Source organism: Thamnophis elegans, chromosome 16, assembly GCF_009769535.1.
Source record: "Thamnophis elegans isolate rThaEle1 chromosome 16, rThaEle1.pri, whole genome shotgun sequence".
Classification (NCBI taxonomy): Eukaryota; Metazoa; Chordata; class Lepidosauria; order Squamata; family Colubridae; genus Thamnophis; species Thamnophis elegans.
In genome coordinates, this window is record NC_045556.1 from 23,927,778 (window position 1) to 23,948,974 (window position 21,197).

The window sequence follows — 21,197 nt, forward strand, 5'->3', positions numbered from 1 at the left end:
GGAACGACTGTGTGGTGTTGCTGCAATATACGTAACTTCAGGACTGGGCCGTAAGTACTTTTTTGGGGGGGGGGTAATCCTAATTTTGAACGGTCAGTAATTGAACCGTCATAACTCAAGGAATACCTCTATGCACATATTATCCCTTCTAGTAGAATACTGATTAATATATTAGTTCCCACCCCTTGCAGAACAGGCCCTCCCAAAATTTTAAAGCTACTGAATCTATTAGCAATTTGTTGACCTGTCTTTTATTTGTTATATTAATGACAAAAAGTGGTTAGCAGGAAAAACAATAACAGTAAAACAGAACAAGATTAAAATTTCAAATCTGTCTGAAATCTGTCTGTTAACAAGCTGTTAACTTGTAGAATTCACTTGTAGAAAATTTGCCACAGCATCTTAACCCTCCCGGATCATTCCAAAAGTTATAAATAGATTGTCGGGTCAAAAATCCATGTTTCTTTCTTAATATCCTCTCTTGTCCATTGTTGTTTAATTAAATGTAATGAATTCAGTCTCCAGAATATGTCTATCTTTGAATCAGTGCAAAGCAAAAGTAGTTACCAGTTAACCATAATAAATCCATACGGCCTGCTTCATGTTGATTTTCTATTGATAAGAGTCAGTTATCGTACTGAAGGAAAGGCTCGGATGACTCTGGGTGTTTGATTGTTCTTATTACAGACTGGCCGAATTGAACCAAACTACCCCAAAGTCTGCGGCCACCAAGGCAACGTGCTTGATATTAAGTGGAACCCCTTCATTGAAAACATCATTGCTTCTTGCTCAGAAGATACTTCAGTAAGTAAGGATGATTGCAGAAACAATATTTTGGGCAGCTAACAGCTGAAAGGGGATGCACTGGGATCTTTTCATATTTGGTGAACCTCTTCCTTCGTGATTTACAGCAGGGCTCTCCAACCTTGGCAACTTTAAGACTTGAAATCTTAAACTTTAAGACTTGTGGACTTCAATTCCCAGAGTTCTGGGACTTGAAGTCCACAAGTCTTAGAGTTGCCAAGGTTGGAGACCCCTGATTTACAGGACATTCAAGAGGCAGCCATCAGTTTGCTAACTTCCATGGTTTTCCTGGCGCTACTTAATCTTGATCTGAAATAATTCCATTTTTTAAAAAACCTTGGCTTTTGTGTAATAGGCTTTTCATTGTATTCCATCGTGGTTTATAAGAGCCTTACATCACTTTGACAAGAAAAGGACAATTGCAACTTTAAAGAATAGTTGTATAGATTTTTTTTAAAAAATTTACTCAGCAGCAGCAGCTCAGGTTCATTGCACTGGAAGAGAGCTAGAAAAAAAGCCTCAACTTTGTCATTGCAGTTGCCCCCTTGACTTTTTGACACCCTTTGCCTTTGCAAGCTTCTGTGATGCTTCTCAGACTTCGCTGTGGGAGGGAAGCCACCCACGGCCTCCCGTGTTCAAAGGAAGGTCAGGGCTGAGGTTCTAACCCTCAGCCCAACCCTCCCTTCAAGCTGGGCCCAAAAGCCAAAGCAGAGCCAGCAGCTGCGGAAGACCAGAGTCCTTGGTTTCCCTGTTAGGTTTCTGGCCCAACTTATCTTCAGGGCTTGAAGGGGGCTACACTCCCCCCCTCCCATTTTATCCCCCCACAAAGAACTGCAAAGTAGGCAGGGTTGAGAGAGACCCCAGAGTCCCCCAGAAGCCAGTCTGGCCTTCCTGCTCCTGTCCTGCACCTTAACTCTGACCTTCCTCCAGTTCTGCGGAGGCTGCGGCTGCTCTGCTTGGCTGGGGGCTCCAAGGCTTCGGCACCAATTCCTGCTCAAACCACCTCTGGCTTTAGGTGGAGAAAAAGGGAGCGGCAGCAGAGCTGTCTCAGTGCAGGTGACGCTCCCCGCTTCCCTCTGCCAGGTAATCCCCGCTTCCTTGGTCCTCCTCCAAGGCTTTAATATTGGTAGCATTTCTAATGTGATGCCCACATTTGACATTTAACAGCATTTTTAAAAAAAATTATGGGTGTTGTCCCATGAAAAACAATGTACCAGCTTATTTACACCTGTTGCACAAATACCTGAGAGGTGAGAGTTGAAGCCCTTGGAGAAGACCAGGGCCTTGGTACTTCTGTTTCCCCTCCTTCCCTGCCTCCTGGGGCCACTCGGCACAGTGGACCAATCTCCTCCTCTCCCATCATTCAGGCACTTGATCTTGCTGGGTGCCCAAGTGATGCCCCCAGTCCAATCAATGAAGTCATTTCAAAGCAGTTATAAGGCAGAGCAGAAGAGACCCTGCTTGAAATGAGAAGCAGCTCCCAGTGGCTAGAATGTAGTATTGCAGGTTAGTTCTGCCCCACTGCTAGGAGTTTGATCCTGACGGGGCTCAAGGTTGACTCAGCCTTCCATCCTTCCCAGGTGGGTCAAATGAGGAGCCAGATTGTTGGGGGCAAATAAGCTGACTCTGTAAACCGCTTAGAGAGGGCTGTGAAGCACCGTGAAGCGGTATAGAAGTCGGCTACTGCTGTTATCAGGAGCGTCCAGAGCCTGAAGATCAGGTACCATCCAAGGAGTCCAAACAACGAAGAAGATGCAGCCATTTGCGACTTCAGTTCTATTGGCTTGCCAAGGCGCCTCCTTTTCCCAAGCATTTGCTGGCAGGCCAGAGGCGAGTCTCTCTGCCCAGGGAGTTTGCAGGTGACAATTTAGGGCAGACCAGCCACTCCCCCTCCCCATCCAAAGCCTGAGGGCTCCCAGTAAAGGAGGCAGATGCCTTAAAAATCTGGGCATTTTCACTTCTGCCCTCCCAGGGATATTCACAGGGGACAAAACATTCACAATGGCAGCCATGGCTGTGTGATCCCACCATGCACATAACACATGTCCTGGTTGTGGGCACAGTTTGGATTTCTTAGACGCTCCCCCACAGATGCCCCTGTGCCAACTCCTTATAGGTCCTGGCGGATGGTCTGCTTTGCACTCTGAAGTGGGACCGGAGCCGGCATCTCGTGTGGAGGGAGAAATTGTCCTTTGTGCTGCTGGGTTTTCTTTGAAGTCCCTCCTGCGCCTGAAGCTGCAAACTGGGCGAGTGAGTTGGAGGGGGCCAGCCTTTGGCCAAAAAAAATGGAGCAGGTGGCTTTGGAACCAGAATGCATTAAATAAACCAAAATGAGTTGAGTCCCACCCCGTCTTAAATCATGAACTCTGCCTTTCCAATCATAAGACTGGAAGCCAGCGAGCCCTGAAGGGCTTTCATGCTTGTGTGAACTCAGCTACTTTCCTGCTCTGAGAGCTGCTGCAGCAGATCCTCTCCCCCTCCCCCCTTCCCAAGGTCACCTGTCTCCCTGCCGCAAAGGGAAGGTGGGGCTCAAAGTAAGTGATTGGCACATGTACAAGGAGGAGGAGTGGAGGAGGAGGAGGAGGAGGAAGAGCTTCCCAGGGAGCACAACTGGGCAAGCGTTCTGTCCCACTCTGGCTGACAGGGCCCCTTCCTCCCTTCCTCTCCCCTCCCTCCCTCCTTCCTTCCTTCCTTGTGTCCATGGACAGCATCTACAGGTGTCAACCAAAATTGAATTATCAGAGGCTCAAGGGCCCAGTACAGTATAAAGGGATCCAGTGAGATGCCTGGGGGTGGAAGGGAAATCTCCAGAATCCAAGTTTTTTCAGGGGATCTCTAGGTTTCCAGGAAGTCTTGATAGGCTTATTTTGAAAAGGCAGATGCTTCCAGGTGTGCAGGAATGGACAATTTAAAGCCTTCTCAGTCTTTTTACCTCTCCCAACCACCTCAGCAGTTAGAGAAGCAGAAGGCTGAGCTCACGGGAGCCTTTCGCCCTTTTGTCCTTCCAGGTTCGGATATGGGAAATCCCGGACGGAGGCTTGAAGCGCAATATGACAGAGGCTGTCCTGGAGCTGTATGGCCACAGCCGGCGTGTCGGCCTCATCGAGTGGCACCCAACCACCACCAATATCCTGTTCAGTGCTGGATATGACTATAAGGTAAATGGGCAGCCCATCCCGAGTGGTTGGGATGTTCTTAAGAGCAAACTCCAGGGGCCTTTAGTGAGTTTCATTATGTCTAAGGAGAAAAGATGCTATCGGAATTTAAATCCGGGGTCTCCAACCTTGGCAGCCGGCTGGGGAATTCTGGAAGTTGAAGTCCTCCAGGCTCAAAGTTGCCAAGGTTGGAGACCCCGGATTTAAAGGAGCTGAATTAGACTCCCAAACAGCTTGAGAGGCTCCAGAAGTCACTGTTCTCAAGGAGGATACAAGGAAGAAAGGAGGCCAAGAGCTGAAGGGAGTCTCTGTGGGCAGAGCCCAGCAAAGCCCTCCCCTTCTCCCCCACTCCCCTTTGACTGGGCAAGAAGAACAGAGTGGGGAGGGGCCTTGGGGGGGGTCTTCTGGTTTCTTCCTGGGCGGTTTCCTGCTTGATTCGTTGGAGCAGATCATGTCAGGAAGAAAAATCCATTTCCCTCCGAAGGTCGGCATGTTCAGCCTCTCCTCTTAGCGTAAAGAGCCCTCCTGGTCCTGCAGGAGAGGCCCTCCCTTCAGGTTATTCATTGGAGCATCTATTTACCCTGGAAGCCAGCAGGCCAGACTTGGCTCTGCTTCCAGGGGAGCCCATCTGTCATTCAGGCCCCCCAGAGAATGAGCCCAGGCCACCCTCGGTCTGTCACCCTTCGGAATGGAGACTGCCGTCTGCAGAGGCAAACTCTCCTTTGAAGATGGCCACCGGAGCAGGGAAGGCTCTGCTGAAGGGGTGTGGATTCCAACTAGTTTCATCATTTTGCTTTGTCTGCTTCCCAAGTCTTACGTGCTGCCGTCTGTTGGGGAGGCACGTGGGGTTGGCTGGGGCAGGAGCCAGGCATGCCATGCTTCATCGTTGGTCTCTATCCGAAGAACCTTAACCTTAAAGTCCTGTGAAATGGAGGGCTTCCGAACGAAGATCTTCTGATGGGGCAGAAGCTCTCATCAGGAGAGCAGATGAACCTCTACCAGTCTTCAGACTGATACAATTCAGGACACGGAAAGCAACATCCCTCCTCCTCCTCCTTCCCACCCTGATCATTTTTGCTAAGCGAGAGAAGTGGGTATTCTTTGCTTCTTCTCTTTTTAAGCCTTTTGCTTTTGTGGTGTGGTTGTGTATGTGTGTGTGTGTGTTTTAAGGATAAACCTCCTCATGATTGTAGTTGATCTATTTGTCACTCTGGGAAATGTCCTTTTTTTTAAAAGATTTTTTTTATTTTTGGTTAAACCGACAAACACAACACAAAAAAAATAAAATAAAATCATCTTTCTTTACATATTGTAGAAGTGTGTCGATTGGTTACAAATAACTTTCGTGCATCTCTTCCACAGTCATTACTTATAATTCATATCACATTGTATATTTTAAATCAAAAATATTTATATATCTTACTATAAACACACCACGCTTCTCATTTGACTATAATTGTTTTAACGTTCTTTTGCATAAAAGAATCCAAAATTGAAAAACACAACCACATAATGACATTTCATTAATTATTTCTAATATCATCCAATAACATTACACCTTTATAACAGGTTCTAAGTAAGAATTAATTATGATTGATAACAAAATTTCTAATCCTCTTTTCCAAGTCGCTGTTTACTATTTGTATCCCAATACCTTTTATTGAGCCAGTAGATACATACATACATACATATCTTGTTAAGTATATCTCTTGTCATTTCATTTTATTATTATAATTGTTATTAATAGAAATTCATTCGCTAATTATATCAGGTTTCCTCTCTTCAAACCAACACATGTGTGTACCTTGTTATCATTATCAACTATTTATTTAACATATCACTCTAAAGATTACTAAATTACTAATCACTAATCATATTGTAGAAGTTTGTCGATTGGTTACAAATAACTTTCATGCATCACTTCCACAGTCATTGCTTATAATTCAAATCACATTATGTATTTTAAATCAAAAATCTTTATTATCTTACTATAAACATACCACGCTTCTCATTTGACTGTGGTTGTTTTAATATCCTTTTACATGAAATAGTCCAAAATTAAAAAAAAATTAAAAACACAAGCACATAGTAACATTTCATTAATTATTATTTCTAATATCATCTAATAACATTACCCCTTTCTAAGTAAAAATTAATTGTGTTTGATAACAAGGTTTCTGATCCTCCTTTCCAAATCATTGTTTACAATTTATATCCCAATTCCTTTTATTAAACCAGTACTTATATATATTGTTCGCTATATCTCGTCATTTCATTGTTATTGTTATAGATATTATTCATTAACAAAACTTCATTTGCTAATTATATCAAATTTCCTCTCATCAAACCAACACATGTATGTACTTTATTATCCTTATCAATTATTTATTTAACATAGCACTCTAGAAATTACTAAATTACTAATCACTAATTACTAAAATTAACTAATTTTTATTAAACTTTCATATATCAGCCTGTATCCTTCCAGTAATAATATGGTCTGATTTTTTTTGTCATTTGTGGAATTGATCTTCTATTTATTTCCTTAATAATTTTTTTTACTTTTCTCCGCAGCTTGTTGCTTGTAGCATCACTTAAGTAATCTCGATGCCCCCCATCTGCTATTTTAATCAGGTTATCTTTGGTTGTCAATCTTGCTTCTGAGAAGTTCTCTCTCCTTAAATCCATCGTTTTTCCTTTTTTCTTCTTCTTCCATGCCTTGAAATCTGGGGTATAGTTCCTGTCGATCTAATTCCCTTTTCCATACTCCCCCTTTCCCACTTTCAACTGTGTTCATTCCACTGGTTAAGTAATCAGTTGTCTTGTCTTTGTAATCATTTTCCCCTTCAATTTTTGGGAATCTGACCCCATCATTTTTTGCTGTTATAAACTCTATTTTTCCCATCTTCTTCTCAATTCTCTCTGTTATTTCTAATAAATTTTGAATTCCAGCCAAGATGTTTTGCAAAGTTATTGTTTCTTTTAAATATTGTGCCATTTTAACAAGCTAGTAGATACTGCCACTCTGGCTTTCAAGGCTTCTTATATCATTTATAATCTTCAAAAAAGAAGGTTCTGTTTCTTTTTCTCTCCCACTGCCAGTAAGACTCTCAAAGTGCACAAACAATTCGTGCCCTTGCTTCTTATCACTTTCTATGAACAAGTTGCCAAGCCTCGAGATACAAAGTCAGTGAGATCAAAAGGAAAAGGGAAAGTGCATTGTTTCAAAAACTCAAGCCTCCAGCCTCCAAGTGGCAGTATTTATTTATTTATTTTATTTATTTATTAGACTTATATACCGCTTCAAAGGGCTTTCAGCTCTCTCTAAGCGGTTTACAAATTTTTTTAGCAAATTGAGTCAGCAACTTGCCCCAACAGTCAGGGTCCTCATTTCACCCACCTCGGAAGGATGGAAGGCTGAGTCGACCTTGAGCCAGTGAGATTTGAACCACTGAACTGCAGATCACAGTCAGCTAAAGTGGCCTGCAGTACTGCACCCTAACCACTGCGCCACCTCGGCTCTTCCCACTCTCTAATGTTATTTCAAACTTAAAAGAAACAGAGTTCTCAAATAGAATTAATAGCAAGTAATAAAAGTCCTTGTTGAAATAAAGAAGACTTTATAATCCATAGGTTAAAAAATAAAAATAAAAAAATAAAAGAAGAAAAACTGATCCGTTCTCTTTAAAAAAAAAGTTGCAAGCACTTCAATCCACAAAGTAAAATTAAACACACTATTCAAAGCAATCCAATATAGGTTAATTTTGCTGCTTATTTTTTTCTGCTTTCGGATTTAATTTAACTTTAAAAAAAAAATTGGGCAGTCTTTTCCAAAACAATAAAGTTTCCTCACCAGATGGACACACTTTCTCTTTTCACTTCCCTTCCATTCCGGAGCTGTCCCAACTTCATCAGCCTGGCGCTGGACTTTTTGTCACCGGCTTGAAGAACTTCTCTTGGATCGATCAGGGACTTTGCGGTATCCCTGAGATCAGCAAGATGTATTCTTCCTGTTCACCGTCTCTACGGGACGGTTTAGGTCCGATTGGACCATCCAGTGGCAATAATATCAGCAGCGGTCTCAGAGCATCGAGACCGCACATCCATATCGTTGCAGTGTTGGCTCCTCCTCTCTGGGAAATGTTCTGAACCATCAAAACATTCAAAATGCAGACAATGTTGTGCCCAATCACACCAGTCTTTTCCAGAAACATGAAAGTAACTCAACCTTCTGAGGGATCTTGAGAAAAGCGTGAGTCTCTCTTGATTTCCTGAAAGGTTGGTGAATGCCAAAAGAGTTTATAGGAGCTACATTTATTATCTTGTTTACCGTCCCTCCATGATTTTAGGCCAGGGGTAGGCTTCAAAACATTTAGCAAGGGGTTCTCTGCCCGGTTGCTAGGTGGGTGTGGCCATGGTGGGCATGGCCTGGTCAGCTTCCTGCACCAAGATGTGTGTGTGGAGTGTTTTTGCCCTCCCTGGGCTCGGAGGCTTTCCTTGAGCCTTTTGGAGGGCAAAAACGGCCTCCCCAGGCTCCGGAGGCTGTCTGGAGGCTGGAAACAGGCCCATTTCCACTCTTCCCAAATTTCCAGTAGGCCCGTTTTTGCCCCCCCCCCCCAAGCCTCCGCATGCATCCTGCACTTGCCTGCATCCAAAACGGGCCGCATGGGGACTACTGGGAGGGGAGGGGTGGGCAGGGCCAGCCAGGAGTGGGATTTGGGGGTTCTCACAGAATCTTAGCTAGAGGTTCTCCCAAATCCCCGCGAACCCCCAGCAGCCCAGCCCTGGTTTTTAGCTATAGCAGGAGGGAGCAGACATTAAAGTATTTTCCATGAGATACCTGTGAGCAACCCAGAGCAGTTTCTGTTTGATTTGCGTCTTCTCCTTCTCAGGTCCTCATCTGGAACTTAAATATTGCTGAACCAGTGAAGATGATTGACTGCCACTCTGACGTCATCCTTTGTATGTCCTTCAACACAAATGGCAGTTTACTCGGCACCACTTGCAAAGACAGGAAGCTGCGGGTCATCGAGCCTCGTTCAGGCAAAGTCCTCCAGGTGGGAGCGTCTTCGAAGGGTCCAGACAGACAAGAGGCAGAGGAGTTCTGGTCACCTAGCCAAGTTGTTTGAAACAGCCACCAATAAGGAATGATGCCTGAATGTGATCACGATGGTGGCTATGGAAGGGAGGGCTTGTGATCCTCTTCTTCAGATCCCTCTTCCTTGCCTAATTGCTAAACTGTCTTTTCCTTTCTCAGAAAGACAGTTTTCAGGTTAAGGAAATGGTGGAAGGAAAAATACTTTTACCTCCCACCCCTGACAATAAGTTTGCTGATCAAAATCAGAGAGCTGTTTATAGCTGAAAAGAAAATAGACTAATTCCTCTGGGTTAAAGTAAACAGCTTTAAATTTTAATTTTGGCACTGGATGTAACAATAGGCCTTTCCTAAGTTTTGGAAGCAGACTGTGCATAGATGATCTGTGTCGATGGAAATCAAAATGGCCCCAGCTGCAACTTTGGGCGGTGGCAGCGGGGGGGGGGGGGCTCCTAGCAGTCCCAGATTCAACTGTGGCTATAGGTCAGCGGGTCTGTCATTCAAGAATATGTAGTAGAGTGAATGTTCAAAGAAAAGAATGAACATAGTTGATAATTTGGTAAGAAAGTGACAGTCCTGACCTCAGGCTACCCTGTATACCTCCCTGCATTTATTTATAAAATTTATTGGCCACCCATCTTACACTAGGGTGATTCTGGACGGCTTACAGTTACATAGATAGTTAAAACATAAAAAGTTAAAAACAAACATTGAAACCAAAGACACATGGGGAAGGGGGAGGGGGCATCTGTTATTAGTCGATCAACCAACTCCACTGTGCTGCTTCCCCCACTGATGTCCCCAGCCAACTGGCACAGCCACATGTTTAGGCCCTCAGAGAAAGAGAGGAACTTCACATCAAGGGGCCCAAATGTTCCAGAGGGCAGGAGCATCAGCAGAGGAGGCCTGTTGACTGTAAATTGTTCTGTGCATGCACAGAAACATGCTGGCAATGGCAGAAGAGACCAGGGAACCGGTTCGGGGGCATGGCCAGCCTGGATTGCTGCCGGTTCTGCAACCCAGGCCAAATCACCACTACCGGTTCGGCCAAACCAGGCACAACTCACCTCTGCATATAATGTAAAACTGTTAAAATGTTGCTTTAATTTTTTATTATGAATAGTATTGGAGGAAATTGTTTTAAGATCTGGGAATTTAGAGTGGCATTTTTGGAAGGTGATTTTTTCCCCCATTCCAACAAAGGAGCGACCAACTTCCGGAGCCGATAATGTGATTGTTTTCCTAGGAGGCAAACTGCAAGAATCACCGTGTGAACCGTGTGGTCTTCTTGGGGAACATCAAGAGGCTTCTGACAACTGGTGTGTCACGCTGGAACACCAGGCAGATTGCTCTCTGGGATCAGGTGAGGAGAAGAGTTGCATGTTTGTGCATGCATGTGCAAGGTGCTCAGCTCCAACAAAACAAAGCAAAGTCTCCTTTTACCACGTCATTGAAGGGAAAAGCTTCTGGTGGCCTCTTTCCTAGTTCACCAACAGAATTGTGAAAGAAGGGTGAGCTCAGGGTAGCAGCAGCCAGAAGCATTTCCTGCAAATTAACTTTTCCCCATTTGGGTTGTGGCTCAATATATTAAGGAATGCAATGGCTCACGGGGTTAGAATGCTGGGCTGATGATCAGCAGCCTCATGTTCGAGACCCATTGCTGTCATGGAGCAGGTTGAACTCCCATCACAGGTTCCAGCTCCTGTCGACCCAGCAATCTATCACTTCACAGGGCCAATTTCACAGGGATGTGAAAGGCTCTAGTGTCTCCTGCGTAACAGTGATGTCATCGGCAAATCCTTTCGCTCCAGAAGAACTTCTATGTTTCTGACTCAGGAGTACTAGTAATGGCGTAGTATATGGTGTGAGCATTAGCACTTTGTAAATTATGATGATGTGGCTCTATGAGTGTATGAGCTTCGTTTTATGACTTAGTCAACAACCCCATAATTAAGCAAGCACAGCTTACTGCAGTGCATGAGCTCAGCTAACATGCTGAAGGTGCTGTGGAATTCTATTATTTATTTTATTTATCATATTTATATAGCTGCCCATGTCAAAATTTGGGAAATGTACAATAAAAAACAATTAAAAACTAACAATTAAAAAATCAGCAATTAAAATACAAAGGTATCCAGTAGTGATGTAGAGGAGGGAATCCTTGTTATGGGCTATACAGTCACCTCACTAATTCCCCACCACCCTGAGACCCCAGGCCTCTTGGCACAACCATGTTTCAATGGGTTCCTGAAGGCTATCGGGGATGGAGCCAGTTTCACCTCAAGGCGGCTGATATTCCACAGAGCAGGTCCCATGGCAGCAAAGGCCCGTGTCTGGATCCTGCCAGGTGTAACTCTTCAACTGATAGGATCCACAGCGTCCCTCTCCTGCTGGACCTGCTGGGACAGAGATGTAATTGGACAAAGGGGTTCCCTCAAGTGACCTGGTACCATACCATGAAAGGTTTCATAACCATCACCTTGATTTTAACCTGGAAGCAAACTGGCAGCCAGTGCAGGTCATGGAGAATAGGTGCAATGCGCCATTCTAGAGACACACTAACTCCCTATGCCAGAACATTTTGCACCAGCTGAAGCTTCCAAAAACCTTTGAAGGACTTAATATGATCTTTGGGTTTAGCATTTAACTTGAAAGTTGCACCATTTGCACTCAAACCAAGAAAATATTTGTTTGTATTTTGCATTCCCCCAGGAGGATCTATCCATGCCACTGATAGAGGAAGAGATTGATGGATTATCGGGCCTTCTCTTCCCCTTCTATGATGCTGATACCCACATGTTGTACCTGGCTGGCAAGGTACATGGGGCTAGCTTCTGGGCGTGAATGCTTGGATTGCAGAGAGCATATGGTACTCTGCAAATGTTCTACATTGTCCAGATTTGCTTGGAGGGAAACACGCATGTACATATTTATACCCCTGCAAAACTGTTTTCATTCATCTAGAACTGGGGACAAGGATCAAAACCTAAGTGCAAAGATCTCATGTGAAATTTTAATCTATTTAGACAGAGGCCTATCTTGGGCATTGGGGGGGGGGGGTACCAGGTTGTCCATCCCTGATCTAATGTGTAAACATTTAAATATAGTTTATAGTTTGATATTACGTGCACACATTCTTAGAATTAGTTTTGTTGAACTTCATGCAACTTTTTTTCTCTGCCTTAAAGTCTTGAGGGAAGAGGCAAACTGCTTTGAGCAGGTCCAGGATGAAGTAAGTTAGATAAAATTAATAACATCATGTAAGGTATGTAAAGTCAAGAGAGACCAATTCACTGGTGCTCAATCTTGGCAAGTTCAGTGAATTGTGGGTAGAGTTAGCTATGTTGGAGAGAGCCCTTGCTGGAGTGGGCTGGCTTTTCATTTACTTCACACTGTTGATGCTCACTCTTAGGGAACTGTTTCAGAGAAATAACCACAATTTCCATAATTGAAATTAGTAACAAATTAAATTTGTTTGCCATCCATCTCACCGCAAGGCAACATAATGGAAGGAATGTGTCTTTGGTCTGGAAGGACAGAGATGGAGCTACTGAGGACCTTCCCCACTAAGTGGAGCAATGTAACCCATCTGGATCTTCCTCAACGCGAAGTTGGGCTTTAAAAGCAGAGATCAGAAATATGGGTATACATAGGCCATCTCCCTGTGCTCTGACAGGCATAACATTTAATTGAATCTAGCCTGGTTAGTGATAAAGAACACTTGAAGTACTTTTGAGGGATAGGAACTTCTTATCCACTCAGCCTTAGTTTTTCTGTCCTAAAGATGAAATACCTCACAAAATGGCTGTGACATTCTAAAGGAAGCTGCTATAAACCTGTTGACAGTATTGAACAATGAATGTGAGTTCAAACAAAAAAATGTGTTCCAGCTTTTGGATTCCCCATAGTTTCTCATTTCAAACAGCAGATTCTGAGAGCCACACAAAAGCTTGTGATGCCTTTTCTGCTGCTGTCCCAATAATGGTCTTGTCTGAGTAACGGATGTCGTCTTCTCACAATCCAACCGATCTATATTTTCCTCCTAAATGAATTCATCCAGTTCAGAGGGTGCCTCTGATTTACTTCTCCTCTTCTTGCCTCTCCTCTCTCAGGGAGACGGGAATATCCGATACTATGAAATCAGCACTGAGAAGCCATACCTGACCTACCTGATGGAGTTCCGTTCTCCAGCCCCACAGAAAGGCCTTGGTAAGGGGTGCCTGTGGTCTGCTGGGATGTCTAAAAGAAAAGATTGAGATACAGAGTAAAATCATCCACGCGCCACCAAGTTCCCATTCCCCTGAAGAAGAGAATATCTATAGCTCAGGGATGAACTGTGGAGTTCTGGTGTTCACTTGCACGGATGAGGCTACCTGATTGGGTAATGAATCTCCTGCAAGCAAAGAGCCAAGCTCAGAGAGCGTCAAGGACTCCACGGTCTCCTCTTTCTGTCACAATATATTTCGCCAAAGTCATTCCAAGCTCCTGGTTTTTAGTTCAGTGTTTTTCATAGCTTCTCCCTCGCCATGTTTTTTCAAATCTTTGTCTTTCCTGGCTTTATCCCCGCTTCTTCCCCTCCCCAACAGGTTTGGCAATTCTCAAGATTTCCTTTCACTGTTGTGGGACTGGCTCCTTTTCCTCCTCGAGTAGAAGGTTTATGAAGAGAAGAACAATAATTCAGCCAATGGAGGAGAAGGAGAGGCAGAGCCTTGGGGTGAAATCAAAAGAGAAATAAGCCTAAAGTCATTACATTGCCACAAACAATCAGTCTCTTGAATCCCACTGCTTCTCCAGCAGTTAGTTGACTAGATTCTGGTGTATAGGCATGAGCAATAAATCAGTTTAACTGGAACTTAATGCTTAGTCCGAATACTTTATGCCTGGCAGTCAGCCGTTGAACAGAATCGGTAGTTCCAGTTCCAGTTCAAATGTAAGGGAACATTAAACGACAATTATTGTGGGGCTGCTGTGATGTCAGATCAAAAGTTCTTCTCACAACTTAGACAGGAATTTCCCATAGGTCATGTTTTCTTAAATTTTATACATGCAGGAGTAATGCCGAAGCATGGCCTGGATGTCTCTGCATGTGAGGTCTTTCGGTTTTACAAGCTCGTCACACTGAAGGGATTAATTGAGCCAATTTCTATGATTGTACCGAGGAGAGTGAGTAATTAGACTTTGTCTTTTTTGCTTTCAGCTGTGAGCCCAAAGTGTGTGTGTGTGTGTGTGTGTGTGTGTGTGTGTGTGTGGTCAAATAAGTAAACATGACAACTGCATCAGGGGAGGGTTCCTGTACCAGTTGGTTACCGGTTCGCTTCGTGTGCATTTCGTCCATACGTACACCCACTGCACGTTGCTTGCGCATGCACAGTTGATTATCAATTGTTCTGCGCATGTGCAGAAACATGCCGCCAACAGCAGAAGAGATTGGGGAACCAGTTCAGGGGCATGGCCAGCCCGGGTCTCTGCCGGTTCTGCAACCCACCTCTGAACTGAATCATTTAAATCTATTTTTATGCTATTTTTAATTATTCTTGTTTTCTGGGTTTAGTCTGTTTATTATTTATTTATTAAATTTATATGCTACCCATCTCACCAATAAGGTGACTGCTTAAGGTACCCATGGGTACCTTAAGGGATACATTGAATTGCAGGTAGTCCTTGACTTATAACTGTTCATTTAGTGACCGTTTAAAATTACACCAGCAGTGAAAAAATGACTAATGCCCGTTTTTCACACTTACAACTGTTAAAGCACCATTCTCATGGTCAGGTGATCAAAATTCAGATGCTTGGCAACATATTTATGACTGTCGCAATGACCTGAGGTCCTCTGATCCCCTTTTGCGACGTTCTGACAAACAAAGTCAATGGGGGAAGCCGGATTCACTTAACATCCGTGTTACTAACTTAACATCTGCAGTGATTCACTTAACATCTGTGGCAAGAAAGATCATAAAATGAGTCAAAGTTTACTTAACAACTGTCTCATTTAGCAACAGAAATTGTGTAAGTTGAGAACTACCTGTATTGCTCTGATGCATAAAAACCATACATCAGTATGAATATATTCACAGTGATCGGAGCGGCTGAGTCCATTTGAGGGCAAATTCCATAGAATTCAATAGGGCAATGCTGAAATATATACCTAAGCTTGCAATGAAAAATGGTACTTAAAACCTAAGATATTTTGCCACTGTAGCTTGGCCAGGTTTTGTACTTTATACAGAAAGAGAGGACATGTTGCACAACTACTTTTTATTGAAAATATGCAGATCAGTTCCCTCTTTGGATCATTTTTCTTCCTGTTCCACAAACCCAAATATTTTTGGTTGAGATTCCATTATCTTATGAGCCATGGTGGCGCAGTGGTCAGAATGCAGTACTGCAGGCTACTTCTGCTGACTGCTGGTTGCTTGTGATTTGGCAGTTCAAATCTCACCAGGTTCAAGGTTGACCCAGCCTTCCCTCCTTCCGAGGTGGGTAAAATGAGGACCCAGATTGTTGGAGACCAGAGGCTGACTCTGTAAACCGCTTAGAGAGGGCTCTGAAAGCATTGTGAAGTGGTATATATGTCTAAGTGCTATCGCTATTGCTATCTTGATTTCTACTCCAGATTATAAATAAAGAGAGTAGTCATTTTCCCCCCTGTTCATAGCAGAGGCTTTTAGAAAGAGGGAAAGGAGGGATGCTGATGCCAATTGTCCTCCTCTTCATCTTCCTCTTGCTCATCAGTATCCTTATTACGGTCAATGACTATCCATAAAACTCTTTCCAAATATACTTTTTTATTTCCATTTTCATAACATACAATCACATATATACTATTACATAGCCAGTATCCTATTGTATTAAATAGCAATTACATCAGTTCCTCTTGTCATCAACACCCAAAAATATAAAAACCCATTATTAGCTCTTCTGCTCTCCATACACCTCTTTCTTCTACCTCTCTCCTACCTCCTTTCTTCCCTCCAGCATCCTTTCCTACTCTACTTCCCCTTCCTTTCTCTTTCTCCTCTCTCTACATTCCACTCCTCCTTATCCTCCTCATCTTCCCCCCTTACCCCCTCTCCTATCCCTCTCTTCCCATCTTTCTTCTCCCTTCTGTTTCCCACTCTTCCTCTCATTAGTGTATTTCCGCTTCTGAGCAAACTCCAATCTATGTTGATGGTATTTATACTTCCATAACAATATACTTAACATATCCTAGTTTTAAAGAAAAAATAAGAGACAACAGTATACATGTGCAATCATATTACATTAAAATCTAACACCCCTCGTCAAACCTCCCTCCCTCCCCCCCTCCCCCACCCCACCCCCAGCCTTCCCTCCCCCCGACTTCCCAGAACCCATACACGGTATAAATCTTTAACAAAAACAGTCTAAAATATATTGGAAAAAAGAATAGAAAATTGATAACATCTTTACATTGAACTTAGCTCCTCCTTGCTAAGCTAACTTTAAACAATTTATTCCTGATCTTAATCATAAGCTATCTGGAATTTCTTAGTCCCGTATTTATTTTCTATATAATCAATCCATTTTTTCCCGTCTCGTTTATCCATATTTATTTTGTATATAATCAATCCATTTTTTCCAGTCTCATTTATATCTCTCATTTAAGTGATGTTTAAGATATGCAGATATTTTAGTCATCTCGGCTAAATATGTGACTTTCAGTGTCCATTCTTGAATTGTAGGCAAGTCTTCCTTCTTCCAGTATTGCGCCACCAACAATCTAACTGCAGTTATTAAGTGCAAAATCAAATTAATCTCTACAGCTGTACAATCAGTAATTATACCTAACAAAAATAACTGAGGAGTAAACTTTATCCTTTTTTTTAAACATTTTGCATAATCCTAATTTCATCTTCCAGTCCTGTTCACTTTCCCCCTTGTTTACGTCTATGTAATCTATTTAGATTTATCAAAGCTCCTCTCATATATGCTTTACTTGCATCCCATACAATTTCCATAGATGTACCCTTATTCATACTGAAAACAAAGTATTCTGCTAAGTATCTTTTACATTCGTTAGTATATTTCTCATGTCTAAATAAATTTTAATTCAATCTCCAAGACCTTCTTGCTTGCGTCACCCCTCCCAATTCCATCCAAATAGATTATGATCTGATAAAACTCTGGCAGATATCTTTATCTTCTTCACCCTAGAAAACAAACCATTGGTAATTAGCAGATTGTTTTTTTTTTTAATTGTTGATCCATTCGTCTGGTAATCACACGGTTTTGTCTTTGTTCCTTGGCTCCTTGTACTTCTGAGGGAGAAAGATGATCCATCCTTGTTGATAGTTGTGTAGTTTGCTGTCTATCTTGTCCTTCTTGTTCTCTTTCTCTAGGTCCAAGCGGGGCGGGATGTCCGGCCTTCAAGATATTATGGTAAAAGTCTCGAGCTTCCCATACTGATTTAAGATGGTATCTTTGCCCCTCAAAGATGAATGTTAGCCCAACTGGTGCCTCCCATCTGAACTGTAGCTGACGATTTTTAAGCTCTTCAACTAAAAAAGCATAGTCTTTCCTGGATCTTAGCATTTGAGGTGGTATCTCTTTCAGAACAGTCACTTCATGACCCCCAATTTGAAGCTTGGTTTTATAGGACTCTTGCAATATCATATTCCTCATGTCTCTTGTAGCAAAGTAAATCACAATGTCCCGTGGAAGCTGCTTCTGTTTCGCCAGCAGGGAATTAGCACGATAAACCTTATCAATTTGCCAATCAAAATTTCCTCCTGGCCTTCCCAACAGACTATTGAAAGCTTCTGAAAAAATCTGTTTCAAATTCTCCTGATTGTTTTCACACAAACCTCTTATTCTGAGTGCAGATTCCATTTGTCTATACTGTAACATAATAATTTCTTTTTCCGCATTTCCAACTTTTTGTTGCACCACGTCGATTTTTGATACCAAATTAGTATTGGCATCATTAAGATCTTCTAGTCTGTCTTCAATTTCCGAGACATATTCTGTTAACAAATTAACAACCCCCAACATATCATCCCTGATCTTCTGAACCCAAGTCTCAAGTTTATCAGACAGTTCTTTATGCGCAACAAATATCTCCTCCTTAAGTTTTGTTTCCATCGTAACTACATGATTTTTAAATGCTTCAGCCAATTCCTTCTGAAAAATTTCTTTAGTTAATGGCTCCCCTGTGGGGGAACCTAAAGGAGGAAGTAATGACTGCGAACTTTTTGGAGCCGGGGGGGGGGGGGACCTTTTGAATAGGGTTTTGCTTAAAAGCCATTCCAAGTTTTAATCTTCTTCAACCAATTAATAAGTCTGTGCTGGGCGATTGTGCAGCTGTTACTGATTAATTTAGTATTAAATCACTCCTTCCCTTTGAAGTTTTAAACTCTGTAGAAATTCAAAGCTCGAACAGTGTTATGAAGCTGCTCGGCACCATTTTGAATATCTCTTTAGCAAGTAAGATATCAGAAGGAGTTCTTGTAAAAAAAATGAAGCTAAAAAATGAAGATGATTAATACAAGCAATTAAAAGTTCACATGTACAGGGTCCGCTCGTATTGGATTCAATAAATCAAATTTTGTTCTGAGGATTTGAGGTTTGCTTTGTGCTGCTAATGCAGCAGGAATTCCTGGCATGGAGACGATTCTGCCGTCGGCTGGCCTCCCCCCCCCCCTCCCAGAGACAATCTGCGAGAGTTAGTTGGCACGTTGCCCAGCACAATCAGCTCACCTTATCTCCTTGGCCCGAAGAAAAGGTAAACAAGCTGTCAAATGGCTGATGGATTGCTTATCTGGCAGTTAAACATGACCAGGATTCTGGAGCTGTAATGGCCAGCTCCCACCAGCAAGCCCATAAAACTCTTTAAGTACCCAAAGCTGAGCCTGATTAAGCAATTAAGAAAACAGACGAAGCAAGCAAACTGCTGAGCATCTTGCAAAAAAACATGATAAAATTGGCCACACCTAAGTAAACAGAATCTTTTGTATCTGAAAGTAAAAGTTATATATAAAACTGATTAGAGTGATTGGGATATTTGATTGGGGTGTGGGATTAATAATACTGCTAATTGTAATAGAATGCTGTTCATAATAGAATAGAATAATAGTGTATTGCTCATAATAGAACAGGACGAGGCCTCCTTTAAGGTACCTGGGCTCTGCTTGGAAGCCAGGGTCCTTGAAGGTTGCTTGCTTACCTCTCTGGTGTGTCCTTTCTCTAGCATGTGCACTTGAGTTAAGGAAACACTCAGAAGTTCCAGCTGTTTGTGTATCAGAAAAGACCTGGGGAGTTAGACTTGCCCAGGAGAAAAGCAGCTTAGTCCAATTCTGAAAATGTATTTCCAGGCACTGGATTTAATCTTTCTAATGAGAGTCAAATTTCTGCTAGGCTTGAAAATATTTGAATGCACACGTCTTCCCAAATGTCTGTCCGGGGGGCGGGGGGGAGGATCAAACCTACCCACTACAATGAAATGTCTCTAGCTTGTTCCTCTTGGGATGGGATGGCCACTGTAGGAGGCATGGCCATTCCTTTGGGGGTTAGTAATCCTCACTGGGGTTTAACCTGGTAAATGGGATCCAGCTCAGGGTTTCAGACAATCTCTTCCTCTTCTTTCTGATTTAGTCTGAAACCTACCAGGAAGATATCTACCCAATGACTCCGGGTCCAGAACCTGCCCTCACCCCAGACGAATGGCTGAGTGGAATGAATAGGGGTGAGCATGTTGGCACCTCCAGGAGACCTTCTGGCCTTTGCCTCATCACGCATAACCTGAGCTGACCCACCTTGCATGGATAGCCAGGGCTTTGGAAAGATCCTGCACTAAAAAAATAGTTCCAGATTTGTCAAATGTTTGACATCAAGGAAAGAATTTAAAAATGCACTGATATCCCTATATAAAACTTCTAATGTACTATGTCAATACCTGTTCAAAATAAGAGCTGAAGAATAGGAGAAAATTCCTGAAAGTGAGAACAATTAATTGAACCAATTGAAGAGCTTGGAGATTTCCAAGAAAAGGCTGGGCAACCACTTGCTGGGATGGTGTGAGGTTGCAAAAGGCCTCCAAGGCCCCTGCCAGCCCTATGAGTCTGAGTCTATGGCTATTGCAATGCTTCCCCCTAACTCCCTTCAATTTTTGCTGAAAATATGTCAGTGACACTCAGGCAGATCTTTTCTGCAATGGGGCCCATGTTCTAGAATGGTGTCCTCTCCACAGAAGAACCCAACATCCTGAAAAGGACACCACTTTTCACCACACTCAGCTATTATTTTACTAAAGTTTCTATTTGGATGGGTTGCTTTTTTAAAAAAAAATCCTGGGATGGTTGATAAGGCCCTTCCTGATCATATCATTTCATTTTGTGGTGTTGGACTTCCATGAGTGAGAAAAAAGCAGGGTTATAGCTCAGTGATTCTGCTGTGTACACCACAAACAGTGGCTCAAAAGTGGAGGTACTTGAGAGGCTTGGGTGTGAGAGCCTGTTGAAGCTTTATTCCCTTGGATCAGACCATGGGGCTAAAGCAAATTGGCATCTGTCCCAGAGAGGAACAAAGGGATCCAAGCCAGGGGAGCAGACAAGTGGCAGTGATGTTGCACTGTCCATCTCCTTCCTAAGGGCAAAGCAACATCACAGAACTGCACAAAGGGCTAGAATGCATGCCACAACGCCATAGAAGGCTCCTGAGAAAGATACAGCTGGCTAAGAAAATCTGGGGATGAACCACTAGCAATTTATTGGCAACTTTAAGCCTGGCGGACTTAAAGGAATGCAGCATTCAGTTTTACTCACCACAATAGAAAAAAGATGTTGAGACTCTGGAAAGAGTGCAGAGAAAAGCAAGAAAGGATTAGGGAGATGGAGGCCAAAACTTGCGATGAACAGTTGCAGGGATTGGGTTTGTCTATGAAAAGGAGGGCTAGGGGTGACAGGATAGCAGCATTTCAATATTTGAGTGGCTGCTACAAAGAAGAGAGGTGGGGGTCAACCTATTCTCCAAAGCATTTGAAGACAGGACAAGAAACAGTGGATGGAAACTAATCAAAGAGAGAAGCAACCTGGAAGCAAGGAGAAATTTCCTGACAAAACAATTATGCAGTGGAAAAAAATGCCTTCAAAATTGGTGCACCATCACTGGAGGCTTTTAAAAAGAGA

General features: G+C 42.9%; 1 protein-coding gene across 1 annotated transcript in view; it reads left to right on the forward strand.

Moving 5' to 3' along the window:
- CORO2B (coronin 2B) overlaps positions 1–21,197 on the forward strand; it is an 81,674-nt gene that overhangs the window by 57,267 nt on the left and 3,210 nt on the right. The window contains exons 3-10 of the mRNA XM_032232443.1: positions 688–804; positions 3,813–3,962; positions 8,852–9,016; positions 10,301–10,417; positions 11,767–11,871; positions 13,167–13,263; positions 14,105–14,217; positions 19,666–19,756. Of these exons, the coding sequence (XP_032088334.1) occupies positions 688–804; positions 3,813–3,962; positions 8,852–9,016; positions 10,301–10,417; positions 11,767–11,871; positions 13,167–13,263; positions 14,105–14,217; positions 19,666–19,756 (955 nt within the window). The remainder of the gene's footprint in view (positions 1–687; positions 805–3,812; positions 3,963–8,851; positions 9,017–10,300; positions 10,418–11,766; positions 11,872–13,166; positions 13,264–14,104; positions 14,218–19,665; positions 19,757–21,197) is intronic.